The 16,330-nt window shown below is 46.0% G+C and overlaps 1 protein-coding gene across 1 annotated transcript in view; it reads right to left on the reverse strand.

Moving 5' to 3' along the window:
* Window positions 1–4,147: 4,147 nt before the first annotated feature.
* The window catches only part of LOC144174995 (ATP-dependent RNA helicase DDX54), a 40,492-nt gene continuing 28,309 nt past the window's right edge, over window positions 4,148–16,330 (reverse strand). Inside the window, exons 15-18 of the mRNA XM_077704002.1 lie at window positions 15,662–15,766; window positions 14,146–14,253; window positions 12,589–12,704; window positions 4,148–4,373 (exon numbers count right to left, since the gene is read on the reverse strand). Of these exons, the coding sequence (XP_077560128.1) occupies window positions 4,198–4,373; window positions 12,589–12,704; window positions 14,146–14,253; window positions 15,662–15,766 (505 nt within the window). The 3' untranslated portion in view covers window positions 4,148–4,197. The remainder of the gene's footprint in view (window positions 4,374–12,588; window positions 12,705–14,145; window positions 14,254–15,661; window positions 15,767–16,330) is intronic.

A 16,330-nucleotide genomic window follows, 5' to 3' on the forward strand; every position in this document is an offset into this window, starting at 1 on the left:
CGCAATAGTCTTATATATACCCACAGCCAGATCTAAATGTCCAAGTCCGGTGGCAACGTTCATAGTTGTCAATGTTGTTGAACAAGAACAAGACTTTACGCAAATATAAGGCAGGAAATCAATACATGAGTGATATTTGCAGTGTTTCGTTATTAAAAAATTTAGGGATGCTTGGTTTCTGCAATTGCAAAGGAAATACTACATCAACTGAAGAAAGCTGTCCTGCTCTTGCCCGCGCTTCTGGTGGCATTTAAGTAATCAAACGGCAACAGTAACGAAAGGTTCCACTAGATAGGCTCCACATTCCGCTTGGAATGCTCGTGGAGTGGTGCAACGTGGACCTATAAACGTTGCAGTAGGGCGACTTGATTCACGCGCGTTTCCGCTGTACGGCAGTGCTGGCATCGAGGCACCCGACTTGGAGCAATGGAACGCGGTAAATTTAAATCAACTTGAGCAAACCTCTTTCATGTTATCTTGGGAGGAATGAGATGAGAGAGGAACAGCATGAGAGGTGAGCAAGAAAGAGAAGGGAGGCATTTACTTGGCAGGAGCGGCAGTCGACTATCTCCTTTTGTCGACATTTGCAACAACTGGAGCAGATACGCGGCCATGACCCATTTTGCTGGCGAATTCTCCCTGCTCCTATTATGGTAAAATTATCCCTTGCTTGGGCATTGCTCCAACAGCATTGTTTATGGGAACCGTGGACAGATAACAAATTGTAATCCCCTTCAAGGTACAATCCGACTGCCATTCCCCGTCAAGACAAGTGCTGCCACCTATACAAACCAGCAGCATGTCTAAAACACTGTTTGCGTCGACAGCGGTTCCCCACCCACTAAACATGGATGGTGCCCCATAACTTTAGTACCAAGAACGCACTTGTTAACTTGTGTGACTACGCTTCGCGACCGTACCTCGGCAATTTGTGCATGCTTGCAACTGGTTAATGTCGGCGCATCGCAGTCAACACAAAGTTGTGTGCGGTTACATACCATATTTTCGTGCGTATAACCCACACCAAAATTGCAAAAATTTCAGTGGTAAAGTAGGGGTGTGGATAATATGTGGGGTGTTTCCTTTTTTGCAACGTCATGGCACTGCGCATGAAGCTGAACAAAGCTTCACAAATCGCTGCATCACAAACAACATGGATAGAACCGAAGGTGACTTGTGTACAACAGTGAGGACTGCGGCTTAAGTGATAGCTTTAGCAAGGGTAGTTACACTGAGTGAATTGTGACTTTCGCCTTGCAGTCAGCGTATTCTACTTGCCAAATATACGCCTTTTCTGTCTACACAGTATGTGATGTGGTGCTTGAGCAGTAGCTTTGGTGCAGCCTTTCCTGTATCAAGTGTGCAAGCAATACGCAAGGATTTTTTTTCTTTTCCGGCGGGCTGAAAAAGGGGTGCGGATTATATGTAGGGGCGGGTTATACGCGTGAAAATACGGTATGTGGAACAAAATTTACAGCGTGTGTAATGTATGTTGCAGACGTCAACCCAGAATTGCAGATTCACATTCTGGTATTATGCCTTGTATGCCGTATTTGATGGGGGCCGCGTCACCTTGTTCGTACGTGGTCCATTCCTTGATTGTGTGGTGGGCAGATTTGCCACTCATGAAGTTTTGTACCATAATTTCACAGCGAAGCTACCTATGGCTAATTTCTGAAACTTTTTGTGTCCATCGAAAGAGCCGTTTTAACGAATTTTGAATCTTCTTGCAAAATCAGCTTTTTCGTGAATGCCCTGCAGCTCAGTTTAATGTAGGCATCTAGAAAAAATCATTTTGAAATTGGCTGCTACTACGACTATCATTACACCGCATTTCATGTACTTGTCGTAATTAGCTCGCAGTGAAGTTGTGAGCGTTACAGAATTCTCGTCTGCTGTGAATACATGGCTGTCTGTGAGGGATAATGTTTACAGAAAATGGCCATAACTTGTTTTATCAAGACTACCCCAAAACAAATTATATGAAAATTAGCCGCCAAGACAACTTCAACATTAACCATGCGCCCCTAAGGCCGAACGGCATGTAGTTCTCTAGTTCACTTCTCTGGTTCAGTGGGGTCCGGAAATGAGGACGCCACTCGTAATTTATTGCTCATACAGACGGTCATTCTCTCTCTCTCTCTCTCGCTCTGCTAGAGAACGGGCTACTCAAACTCGGTGGTTGTTGGTGTTGTTCCTGTGGCCCATATCACGAAAGGGATTGGCCAGGAATCGGGAGCTTCGAGGCGCTGATGCTCCCGCTTCCCAAAGTTCCCGAAATTGTGAACTGCAAGCGTAAAATTGCATACGTAAAGCATTAATTCGAGCTGTTAGGCGGAGAAATGAAAATGAAGAAAGGGGTTTGGTTGCTTCGTTTTGCGGTTTAAAGCGCCAAATCTACACCTGGACTATGAGGTGCGCCGTAGTGGATGGTTCTGGATTAATTTTTATTTCGGGGGGATCTTCAACGTGCGCTAAAATCTCGACACGCAGGCATTTTCGCTTGTCGCCTCCATCAGAAAAGCAGCCACCGCGACCGGGATTGGTCCCACGTCCTTAGGCTCAGCAGAGAAGAAAGAGACGCAAACACGGTGTAGCAGAGAAGAAGCCACTCGAAGTAATTCGCCTCACAAGACAAAGAAACGAATGCGAAGAAGGATACGCAAATACGATGTTGCAGTAAAGGAGTTGCTAACAAGTATCGCCAGGCTTTCGCCTTCAGTAAAGGACGTAAGCAGGCTTAATTAAGTGCTTTGAAGATTTTGTCTTTCGTTTCAATCATTCCTTACGAACTTTAAAGGTACCGATCGTCTACAGTCACGCAATTAACACTATTAATTGGCTTAGCTTCGCCAATTATGCATCTTTGTGCAGATAAAATGCGGTACATTTTTCAGTTGCGCACTCAAATTTTTATCGTCTGGGCGGAGTAGTAGTAGAAGTGCAAAAAGAATAAGGTGATGACTCGTACTTACCACTTACCACAGGGAAATATATGCCAGAACATCCATGGGTAACGCAACTGATGCACATTGATTAGCGTTGTTTGCGAGCGAGGTATGTACCTCCGGAAGCCAAGTTGAGCAGACGACATTGCATTATCACTGCAGTCACGTGATATCTTGCAATTGCTTGTTTGCGAAATAGGCTTGAGTTAGGCTTCTCACAATCTTTGATTTTAAATGTAATTAGGCAGTTTTAGCATAACGTTACCGTGTTTGTGTTACCGTTTACTGTGTTACCGGAAGCGCTGGCGACGGTGAAGCCTGTGCCGGTAAGTTATTGTTCGCGGTAAGGCCCGTTCACACTGCGACGAAAGCGACCAGAATTCTGTCACTTTGCCGCGCGACGAGGTCCCGACCATTTGCCAAAAACGGTTGTCGCGCAACAAAGTGACGTAATTTCTGTCGCTTTTGCTCGTTTTCGTCGCAAGTGTGAATGCACTTTAACTCTTGCGCTGCGCAGTCTACCCCCGCAAACACGGTAAATGGTACCGTGAACACGGTAACGATGTGCTAAAACTGCCTATTATTGTAACAACGTTGATGTTGTATAAGTTTTCTTGGTTTATACTATTGTTTTACTAAAAAATAAACACCTTACTTGCATCACGTGACTTCCCGAAAGCAAGCGACCAGAAGTATCGACCAAAATTTTTTGCCTGACACGGCGAAACTTGCGTCGCCACGGGGCCGGCGATGCCGCAACGCGTAAACTCAGCCTGTTACGCATGCATTGTTATCTCACTGTTCTTTTAGAGTGATGCATGTGTTGGTGCTTTTTTCCATGCCTGTGCACAACTAAGCGATTATAAGGTCATCTAGGCTGTTCATTATTGAATGGGGTATATTTTGTCCCGTGTGAAAAAAGGAGCTACACTTCGCAACTTCTTCCCAAGCGTACATTTTGTAGCTACGGCAGCCGTTTTTTTAATGGGTGCTTCCCTAAGCGGCGTGTATGACATTTTACAGTGCACTTATTGCCCACATTCTCAGCTTTTTTCCCGCACGAACGACTTCGTTTGCCCCTTGTGTTGCGTTTGAGCAAGCAATCAGAAGCTCTCACTTGAGCTACCTGCATCGCGTGGGGGGTCTCTCTGCAGCTGCAGTGTAACCAGCAGGAGTAAAGGTACAAAGACAGACACAAATGTGGTCCAGAGACTCGGTCGTGTATTTGTACAGCAGCCCCCTCCCGTGTTCAGGCCCTGCGCTTCTTGGCGGCCCTCTCGCGGTGCTTCTTCTTGACATGGTAGTTGAGGCGGGCCTTGCGCTTGCGCTCCTTCAGGATCTCCTCCTTGCTCTTGAGCTCGCGCTTGAACTGCCGCTTGGCACCCTTCTGGCGGGCCGGGCCGCTGTGCCGCTTGCCCAGCCGATCTGCACGTGCGGAGAAAGTCAGAATTACGGGGCTTGAAATTCCGAAGCTACAGTGGACGGCTCTGGATTAATCTTGACCTCCTTGGGGTTTTTATCGCGCACCAAATTCTCAACACACGGGCATTCTCACTTTTCGCCTCCATCTTAAAAGCGGCCATCGCAGCCGTGATCGAACCTGTGTCCTTGAGCTCAACAGCGCAATGCTTTAGCCACTGAGCCGCCATGACGGGAGCTTGTGGAGAGAGACTCTAAATGCGGCCTCTGTAACCCATCCTTGGCAATATACAGACATGTCAAGCACAGAGTACCCACAACAGAAGTCTTATACGGGCCTTTGTGCATGGGTGTCGCCAGGATTTTGTCTCGAAGAGGGCAAATGCATTGAATGGTGGGGTTAGAGGGAGGGCTCGGAGGAGGGGGCAAGAGCCCCTTTTGCACCCGCCTCCCGACACCCATGCCTTGGTGTGTTTCTTGAAGCCTGTGTGTGTGCCCCAGTGATTATGGCCAACATGTATCATAATATGCATTATGTTGTTTCACTAGTAAGCACAAAATGAAGGAAAAATTTTTTGTTTCGTTTTACCTTAAGTTGACGGTTCTTTCACACTTCAAGCTTACATGGGTGCAGCCCACTTTCACCTAACCAAAAATTTTTAACATACTTGACACAGTCAAATTAGCAGTTTCACAACGTTGCACTGAATGTGAACACAGAGTTCCCTGCTGCGGTGTACATTTCTTAACATCGTGTTACGTGAAACTCGACCGTCACTCATTCTCAAGTAAGCTAAAGCTGATCTTTCAGCAAAGGGAAGTAAGACTGGGGGTGTGCTAGTTTGTTCAGTAGAGGAAGACAATAATCCAACAGGCTAAATTTGCATTATTAAGAAATGAATTTAACATTTTCAGGCACTTGAACATACTGAGTTCAAATATCACAAAGTAGCGCCGTGCAGTTAATGGTGCCCTGACCATACCACAGCAGGAATGCAATGCGGTGCTCACCCTCACCACCCAGGATTTAAACGCCTCTGAGGTCTCTTTGTGCCACGATCATTAATGCCACCATGGAAAGAGAACTAGAACAAGGCCATTACAACTGATGCAGTAGATTAGTTTTCTTGTCGTAAAATGCCAGAACCAAATGTTAGCCCAGCAAAAATTTTAGACATGGCAACAATTCCTTATTTCTCATTTACATTGCATGCAATGCAACTTGAACCTGCACTAAGAAAAAAAAAAAGAAAAGAAAGGACCCTTGCAGTGTTACCGTGTTTGCTTGCACAAACCACTCATCCCTATTTCCAACCAGAGAAACGCAACAGGAACGCTCGTTTTAAGGAGTGCCACTGCACCACTTGCTTAACGGCTGCATCCCTGTAAGCACCTCTCCCACAAGCTACGGGCAGGTCTGATCTTGCTCAGTTTGGCAGCCTGCACCTTCAATGGCAAGCACGTAACCTCCTGATACATTATAAAAACTCTGCTCCTGATTTTCGGCAAGTTCTAAAGCCCCCACAAATCTACCACGTTTACTTCACTAGGGTAGTAGCGTCAGTAATCACGTTCAAAGATAAGCATCCACCATTTCACTTAATCTGGTAGCAAGACCATGACGGTTTTCCACATTTGACGTGAAAAACTAGCACCACGGAAATTTTTTTTTTTTTACCAAAGACTTGCGTCACGTTACGCATTAACTTCCCCAAAAGAAAAGTGCATTCATTGAGCCACTAAACAATTTAGTCTTCTGTTTCTCCTTTGAGGCACGGCCGCAGTGGCCGCTTTTCTGATGGAGGCGAAAAGCAAAAACACCCGTTTGTTCCAGATTTCGGCGCACCTAAAAGATCCCCAGGTGGTAAAAATTAATCCGGAGCCCTCCACTATGTTGTGCCTCATTTCCTGTGAAGCGGTCATGCGTTAAACCCCACAAATCAATCACATCCTTTGAGGCAGCCAAGCCCAACGTCTAACTTCAGCGCTGCGCATGCGCTGTTGGCACTGCACTTGCAGGCTGACGCTCAAGTGGAACGCGCTGGCGCCCCGGAACCAGTTCATGCGCATTCCCAGATGCCACCCCCGCCTCCCTGTGCCACCACCAGCACTTCGCATTGGGAAGGACCCTGCCAGGGCAGCCCACCTCGCCATGGTGCCAGGGTCCACCCAGTGGCCCAGCAGCTACGTGTACGTGGCACCCTTCGAGGCCACTCTCGTGACACCCGCATGCAACAAGACGTAACACAGTGGCACCGCACTCCAGAGGACTCCCTTGCTCCTTGAACACCTCATTCCGGCCCCCTGAAGCCAAGATTTAGTGCGTGGGACCTAACTTGTTTCGCAAGCGAGTCTGCATCATCTGAGGACAGTCCATGGCAAACCTGTCGGGTTCCCGTTGATGTGTGTTGGCCCAGACGACTAAAATTGCTGACACTCGACCAACAACGAAGCCTTTGCCATATGCAGACTCTGCTTTGATACACGGGCAGAGCCACTGAAGTTTACCTTTTGTTTAGTTCTCACTTTGCCTGTTGATGTGTGTTGACCCAGACTAAAATTGCTCATGCTTGACCGAAAAATGCTTCCGCTGTTAGTTGACTCTGCCCTGATTTGTAGGCAAGACCACTTTGGTTCACCCTCGGTTTAGTTTAGTTAGCTCCTGCAGCACATTTTGTTTAGTTTAGTTCGCTCCTGCAGCGCATTTTGTTGTACATGTAACTATGTTCATTTGCCATGCTGTTTGTTGCCATAACCGATAAAACCCAATTGTTGCCACAAAGCTTGCTAGTCCTGCACATGGCATTGTCATCAACACAACGATGACCTTGCTGCTTCTCATGTGGTAGTTCTTTTTTTTTTATGCTAAGTCCTTTGGCGCAGCCGCAACGCCTCCGTTCAAACGAGGTCTGCCAGCATTGACGTGTGACTGTGGCACTACTAGATACCACAGGTTTTCCCGCTCAGTTTAATCCAACAAACGCCACACAATTTAATCCAGGTGCCAGTGTATTTAATCTGAGTGCCATCTAATTTAATCCAGGTGCCAGTGAATTTAATCCAAGTACCAACCAATTTAATCCCTTTGCCAACCAAATTAATCCCGCTATTGGAAGAATGTTCAGGAGTGTTTTGTGAGAAATTAGGCACAGCTCTGCGGACTTTTTTGCGCGTGGTGTGGTGAAAACGTGGTGTTTATTGAGCCATTATGCGAAAAATATCATATGCGCACAGCTTAATGGACATTTACTAACACCTGCAGACCAGGAGAGTGGTCTCGTTTGATCCATTGGCGCCGTGTGCTGATGGTCTGCGAGATCGTCAGAAGTATCATCTGTTCGCGTTTTGTTATGCCAGCAGATTTTCCAGTGTATTTTTACGCAAGCAGATGACACTTCTGTCATGAGCAGGCTATAGGTATTTCTGAAAATCTCGCAGATGATATTATAATTTAGAAATAATAATTAACACTGCAGAAAAGCATTCAATAATTGAAAATCAGAATGCAAAGGGCATTTGAGTAATGCGTTTTTATCAAAGGAGTTTCTGAACACGTCGTTACGCGAAGAGCAGACAATACTTCTGACGCGAGTTATCGACTGCCCTCTCGCAGTCGATATAATATCTACTGGGTACGTGAGGTATTTCAGAACGCCATTCCCTATCGCCAGACACCAGCAGCCTCATCATATATGTGCAACTAGGCGTGCAACTTTTTGTTCGTCGACCCCTTATCATTCATACTGCACAGTTTGTTCAGAGACGGAAGTGTGCAAGTTGAAGCAGGAAATGAAACGCCTTGCACTCCTCGTCGCCCTGGCCGCGCACCACAGCGACTTGGAAATTACCACCTTTCTGAAAGCAGCGAAGTGTTTCGTTTACAAAATGCGGACAGAACTGATGTGTGGTGGGGGTGACGTGGCATCTCTGGCGAAAAGGAAAAAAGCACAGCCAGCGGTCAGACATTGTCAGAACTCCTTAATTTCTCCGGCGGTGGTGCTATCCGTTGTCCGCAATCAGGGTGACGTCATGCCGCCACACTTTTTTGCAGGACTCCGCGTTAAGGCTGCCGCTTACGTGGATGTGCGCTTGCCACCGTTGTGAAGCCATGGAGAGAGAGTGTTTCAAAATGAAGACCGGATGTCTTTCAGAAAAAAATTCACAGCATATCCACGGGGTGAATGATGATGAGTGGGCGAAGCTCCTGAGGGGAAATCATCGGTAAAACCGTGACTCTTCAGTGAAAGTTTGCCCACTACATCTGTGTCCGAACGTAACGTCTAGAAAGTCTCGCTTAAACCGCGCGTCGGCACCTTGGGGCTGAGCTCGCCTGATGCGTTTTGCAGACGCCTCACGAGCTCTCACTGCATCGGGGTCTGCCTGCCGATACGCGCGCTTTCTCGCCGCTTCCCGTTCTCTGACGTTTTGGAGATCCTCTTCGCACCGCAGCCGTGCCGCTTCGCGTACGGAAGGGTCCTCGCGCCGTTGCCGTGACGCTTGGGCCTCTCGTTCTCGAACGCTGGGATCTTGGCGGCGTCGTCGCGCAGCCAGACGACACGCTTCGGCCTCCCGCTCTCGTACGGCAGGATCTTGGCGGCGGCGTCGCGCAGCTTCACGGAGTGCTTCTGCCTCGCGGGCTCGCACATCTGCAGCCTTATCCATCGGGCGACTCCGAGCGCGCGCCAACAGCGAACGGATTTTATTACAACGCTCCCCGCCATCTAGTAAACAATCCAAGAACTAAACTAGAGGTAGACACGCCATCTAGTAAACAATCCAAGCGCATCTTTTCATCATATACAAGTACCGCCATCTAGTAAACAATCCAAGAACTAAACTAGAGGTAGCCACGCCATCTAGTAAACAATCCAAGAACTAAACTAGAGGTGGCTACATACATACGTCCAGGATGGACAGACCCACGCCCTAAGGAGCTTCGCCCCTAAAAGTCGGCTCCTGCCCACACCGCCTGCATGTGGCTGGCTGACAACTTCTGCGACCTTGTCACTCCCAACTTGTGGCCTCCTAGTTCTCGAGATTTAAATCCGCTTGACTATTATGTCTGGCGCATCGTTAAGAGAGAGGCCAACAAAGGGCCGCCATTTCTCACTCAGTCTAAAATCTCTAAGGAGCACCTGATCCGTGCATGCAGCCGTTTGCAAAGCCGAATCGAATCGCTTATTGCTGCCGATGAAAGATTCATTGAGTAAATAATGAAATAAAGCATAATAGAAGTACTTCACAAAGTTTGGTGAAAATATGTCTCATTTTGCTAGAGATATTCCGTTGCGCCTGACGCCAATATTCTGTTCTCAAATTGTGTTAAATTGAGTGTGAAAACCTCGCGCACCCGGTATATCATAATAATATCATCTGCGAGATCGTCAGAAATATCGCCTGCTCATGACAGAAGAGTCGTCCGCTTTCCAAAAATACACTGGAAAATCTGCTGGCGTAACAAAACGCAAGCAGATGATACTTCTGACGATCTGACCATCAGCACACGGCACCAACGGTCTGTGCGTGTTAGTAAATGTACATTGCACTGTGCGCACACGATATTTTGCACTTAATGGCTCAAGAAACAGCATGTTTCTATCACACCACGCGCAACAAAGTCCGCAAAGCTCTGCCTAATTTCGCACAAAACACTCCTGAACATTGTTCTGATAGCTGGATTAATTTGCTTGGCAAAGGGATTAATTTGGTTGCCACTTTGATTAAATGTGCTGGCACCTGGATTAAATTAGATGAGATTGTGTTAAATTGAGTGGGAAAACCCGTAGACAAGCTGCAAACAATTCAGATAGTGGCTAGCAACACTGCCCATATACCCCACACACAACACCAATGATGTTATTTCAACCTTAGTCTAACGCCAACTCTATCTCAAGTTAAAGCAGACATTGAAGACATCAGGATGCTTGGTAATTAGATTTAATCAGATTCAACTTCCTTAAAGGGGCCATGAAGACAAAATACAACTGTGTTCAACTTAAAAAAATCAGCCTTTGGCAACTCACTCAGCTCCATTCCAGCCACCAAAGAAGACTCCTTTAAAGGAGCCATGAAGACAAAATACAAGTTGTGTTTATTAGAAAGACTGCTTAGTCCCGATAACAATGACACCAATATCATCGCAATCTTCGAACAAATAACGGAGATATGAAAGAAAACGTGTGAAGCAGTCGCGACCCCCTAGCCAATTTCCCGCAACTTTTCTATGACGTCACGGAACCTTGTTTGTGCGATTGGCGGCCGCCTAACTGACCTGTCACGACGATACATGTCTGGACGTTTGTAATGGGGCCTCTAGTTCCATTTGACCGCATCACTTGAATGCTAACGTCCCGTTAACGCACTGAAAATCATGTTTTATTGTAGGCCCGTATGACGTCATTCTTGCTCGTAACACGTCACTGTGGCGCGCAATTTGAAAGTTTTTAAATACTTCTTGCTTTTTTTCGTTAAAAAAACATCTTCTGTGGCTGTAATGGAGCTGAGTGAGATACTGAATCCTAGTTCTTTCAAATTAAACAAAGTTGTATTTTCTCTTCATGGCCCCTTTACAACAACAACAAAAAAGGTATTGAAAAATGGTCAAATTTTGTGCTAAAGTGGCATAATATAGGCAGGAGTGACATAATATCGGCCAGCACTACGAACATATTTATCAATTTAACTGCTTGTTAGCATCCCAGTGTTACGATCAAACACAGCGAGAGGCCCCAATACATTCACCCAGTTATGTTCCCCGGCAGTGGCTTAGGTCTGCAGCTGCCAATCACACAAAGAAGGTTCTCTGACATCACAGAGAAATCACCAGGAAGCTGCTGGGGGTCACCACTGCTTAACTCCAATATATTAGTTTTAAGTTTGCGATTAAATTAGCGTCATTGTTATCGAGACAAAGCAGTCTTTCTAATGAACGAAATTGTACAGTGGAACCCTGACAATATGACTTTCAAGGGACCGCGCAAAAGCATGGTACGATCAGGGCACAGGTAAATGCCACCCCAGTCGACAGCCTCGTGTGACAGGTGGGCTAGGAACTTATTTGAATCGCTATATTTATCGTGTTCTCACGTGATTGGCAAACCCCTAACTTAAATCCCAAGTTTCAAACAAAAAATACAGAAATAAAAAACACCTATGTTGCGCCTCCCCTCTAGTGTCGGCACTAGCACACCAGCCCTGCGCCTCGTGCGCGCGAGGTGCGCTGGGAAGGCCAACACGGCCAAGCAATACGAGAGGGGAAAAGGGGAAAGTGTGTCCAAGACCGCAGGCAAGTTATACACTGAGGGGGGGTCAAGCGGGGGAGGAAAGTGGGGGCTTTGTTTCCACATTTGTTGGCTCGATGGTAGCTTGAAATTGGTGGTCCCCTGACTACCTGGACTTTGACTTACCGCGGTTGGCGCGTTGGTGCTCTGCTGCCACATGGAGCCATTGAAAGCTCCTGCCTGCCAGTACCCGCCTGCTTGATGATTGATTGATTGCAGGGTATAACATGCTGACGATACACAGGTGATGAGGCATGCCGTAGCGGTGGACTCCAAATTAATTTTGACCACCTGCGCATCTTTAACGTTCGCCAAAATCTCGAACACACAAGTGTTCTTGCTTTTTGCCTCCATCAGAAAAGTGGCCGACACAGCCGGGAATCACACCCACGTCCTAGTGCTCAGCAGCACAACGCCACAGCCACTGAGCCACCGCGTATCTGCCTGCTTGCTTGAGTCTGTTCAGCAAGAGGTCGGGCCCGCTGCAGGCTGGGTGCCTTTGAATATCAGGCAGCGTCAAACGGCAGTCAAGAAATAAAGGTCAGGATGAGGCGGCGAAGCTGTGTAAAAGGCGGGAAAAATGCTGCTTTATCCCCGCAAGCGGCTGTTCGTACAAAGCGGACCGCGTGCACTTGAGAATCGTATAACCAGGGTTTCTGATGCACCATTTCCATGGGGAGTTTGGTGGGACCACAGTGAAGTGGGTCATTGTAAAACCGGGGGACATATAATCGGGGTTCCACTGCATTTTGTTTTCATGGCCCCTTGAAGGCACAGCCACCTATGTTCGTGCAATCGAGTCACAGCACTCATGGTGGTTTGTAAACTAACTCTTCCTGGTAAAGCATTACTGCCACTAAATGCAAGCACTCCTGCAATGATACACATAGACGTGAGAGCTGAGAGGCAACACCTCATACACCCTCCCTGGAGTTACTCACCACAGGCAGAGATCTTGGGCTTGCTGATCTTGCCACCGCCATCCTCACCCTCACTGTCGCCTTCGCTGTCCTGCTCCCGGGCATCCATTTGTGCCTTCTTCCTCCACTGCTTGTAGCTGGGAGGGAACTGCAGTCAAGGAAGCTGCTATCCCACAAGCATCCCGCAAATAATTTTCAGCTTTCAAAGGATACCACAACAACGCTGAATTCTCCTTGAAGGAACGACCACCATTGGCGGTGCCATTTATAAACAACCCGAAGAAGGGTCTGTTGTTTTTGTATGCTATTTCCGAATTGTTTCATTGCTTGCACTGCTCAAGTTCACTATGTGACTCACATTGTTTTTTTGCCTCTACCCTCCCCTGCCCATAGCACTGGCAAATCGAAGAAAGAAATGTACATGCTGGCATTTACGAATCAAACTGTTCCGCTGTGTGAACCAGTTCCAGAAATAGAGGGACACTGAATAGACCCGAAGCTTTTCCAGGTGACAGCTAGTCATGCAGCACTGTTATTCAGTCTTTATGAAAAATTCGTAGGGCAGTAAAAACTTCACACACCACAAGGAATTGAAAGCAGAAGGTTAACTCTTGAATGCAACCAATTTCAGCTGGCAAAAACTTTATTTCTGGCAAAAAATGTTTTGGTGAGCTCGAGAGTCAAGCTCCAGCTTCGAATTTTTTGTGGCCTATAAACATCTGCTATGGCTTTGTATCTCTTGTGAAAGACTGCCCATGCTAAAGCTTCACAGATCTTGGCTTGGCAAAAACACAGCCACATTCACCAAAGCTTTCAGTCATGTGGAACCTCGGTTACCAAGGGAAACAGTGACAAACTCTGATGTGACACTAGACACCTGCTACACTTAAAAGGCTTTGCCCTCAAAAGGCCCCTTTCTCAACAAAAGACTCCTCAACAAAGGCATTGTTTTACAAGCACAATCACATTCCCTGGTTTGAACATACATGCAGAGTTAGCAGGGCTGCTGGAAGAGGCCATCAACTATGCCATAAAAAGATAAAAGAGGCCACAAAGACAAAATACAACTTTGCTTCATTCTGTACACCCGTCCTTCCAAGCCCCACTGCATTATAGTTCTGCCTGCGGTGTCTCACCTTGGGGCCTCCTCTTGTATACGCAGATTATGTAATACACAACACTTTATTTATGAAACAAACTTTGAAACTTTGAATACAGAATGGCGCTGCCAACTGCTGATGAATTTACAAATAAAGAAGCTAACTTCAAATAGATCTCTTCATGTTCCATAACGCAATGCCAGGAAGCAAGCGAGGGAGTTTAGCAAAAACAGAAAGAAGGCCTGCTGATAAGAAAACCTCATAAAACACAGTAGTGTGGACCAGCACTAAACAGGCCCCACTTCTCCTTTTAGCATGACAGCTAAATAACGATCAAAAAAGTAACCCTTTTTGCTGCCCCTGTGGTCGATCTAAGTCAAATACCGTTTTCTAATGACGGAGGCTAAATACACTGGTGTGCTTGAAAACTTGGCACAAACATGCACACACTTGCATCACAAACAAGCAGCAAGGATACACATCTGATTTGTAAGAGGCAGGGATCCAGGCCCCGCTCTCCGTTCGGATCTTCTTCTTCTTTGGGTCGTCAGTGCCCTCCCGCACGAAGCGCTTCTTTTTTCGGTCCCTGAAATGGCAGCGTAGAAATGAAGCAGTGTCTCCTTTACCAGAGGACATTGATCCAATCACATTCCAACATGTGTGTGCGAATATTAAATTCGGGGTAAAATTAGACAGCAGTATTAGAATACTTCAAATATTTTTACATTCGAAACTACAAATGGATGCTTGATGACAATCAACTGAAACTTTGTTTTGGTGAAACCATATACAGCAAACAACTCCCCTCATTAGTATAAAAAAATCCTCCACTAAATAAAATGCAGCAGACTTGTGCTGCTTCGCAGAACCACAACCAAATTTCAAGTGAAGCTGTAAGAGCAACTAGCCTCTTCTGAACTGTAACGAGCGGCCTCAAGCCTTTCAAGTAGCCACAAGGACATCTTGCAAAAACTAGGTGGAATTCATTCAAGCAGTACCCACAAAACTGCAACTTTAAAAAAAAAAAAACACTATACCGAGGCTAAACAAGTACATGGAGATCAATGGGCATGAAGACAGTTTCGCTATATTGGAGATCACTATATCGGTGCTTAAAGTGATGCATAAAGGCATATGGTGTAAAGTGATGCCCTTAGTGGATTCTACCCTCATCTTTCTACGCACCATCCATTTGTGTGTGGACATTAGTGGAGCAAATACTATGCTCAAAATGTAAAACTGATGTGCTTTCAGTACTAAAAGCGGAACGCATGCGTAAAGGGTTGCGAAGGGTAAGTTGTGCCACCGTGTTAGTAGGAACAATTTGGGGAGTGCCTGTACAGTTCTTAAAAGGCTTGGCCCGATTTCTTACAATTTCTTCGCCCAGTTTCTTAGTCAAGAATCAGACAAAAAATTTCTTGTTTCCTACATGCATTTACACGCATTTCCTTCCCAGAAACTAAATGAAAGCTCGTGATCTGACATCTGTGACCTGTTTTGCTACTGTTACTCGAGAGAAGTGTGATGACTATTATTTGCCAGAATAGCAATGACATGTAATAGAAAATGCACAATGAATACTAGTTATATACGTTGACTGATGCTCGATACTAGTAGTTCTGACATTGAAGTTGCCTCTGAATCATCAGCTAAGCTAAAAGTTCACTTATTTATGCTTGTTGCTATTTTCGTTCATCCCACAAAGGTTTTCGGTGAATTTTTTAGTCCAGCCAAACTTTTTTTTTTACCAGTTACTGAAACTTACCGAAGAAATAGCAAATTCAAACATACGACGAAATTCAGTTTACTACAAAAAGGTTTTGCTGTGTGCTATGGAGTATCCATTGGTATTTTATTAGTTCTGCACCATGTTGAAAATACTCCTTATTCAAAGTTCTTGAATACCGATCCACGATTCGACCCCGAATTAAATATAATGTTATTCAATTTGACACTTCAAAGTTCCGAATATCAGAGGCGCTGTGCATACTGACCACTTGAGGGCGCTCTTCTGCTTGCGGAGGTACTTGTCGTCGTCCCCGGTCAAGTCGAGCACTGCCTGGGAGGCCTGCTGCTCGAAGGACTTCTCCAGCTCCAGCCTGCAGTGGATGGAAGGACCACAGGCATTGAAAGCAATCAGAACAGGCAATTATCGCAGAAATGAGTTGCTTCAAGCAGATCGTTTCCTCCTGATCTGTGCATTTAGGGCAGTTAGATCTGAACTGGTGAATTGCCTCTGCACTTATAATGGCTGCCAGAAAGCCACCTTCTAATAGAAGATTCAACGATAGTCACGAAACTTCATTCGAACTACTTTTGGAAGTACCTGTACATACCTGAACTTTTTATGGTCATTTCCTTATGACAAGGAGCACCAGCCCGAGACTGCAATAACATCAACTTAAGGGGGGAACTCCCCTGATCGCGCTCCTGTGGGACTTACTAATTCATGACCCTTGGGCTTAAAAACCATTGTACACCAATAGAAAAAGTTTTACAAATACATATGGACGTTCATAACGGCCTAGCTTGCATCTGTTATAAGTATATCACTTCTTTAATGAGATAAAAAATAAACCAGAAATGCATTTTGGTTCATCCAGTTTTCCCTTGACCAGTTTTACCTTTCAAGCAAGCAAGAGTTTTATTTTGTGATTTCAGTA

Source organism: Haemaphysalis longicornis, unplaced genomic scaffold (genome assembly GCF_048455015.1).
Source record: "Haemaphysalis longicornis isolate Haplotype H1 unplaced genomic scaffold, Haemaphysalis longicornis Haplotype H1 scaffold_3, whole genome shotgun sequence".
NCBI classification, from domain to species: Eukaryota; Metazoa; Arthropoda; class Arachnida; order Ixodida; family Ixodidae; genus Haemaphysalis; species Haemaphysalis longicornis.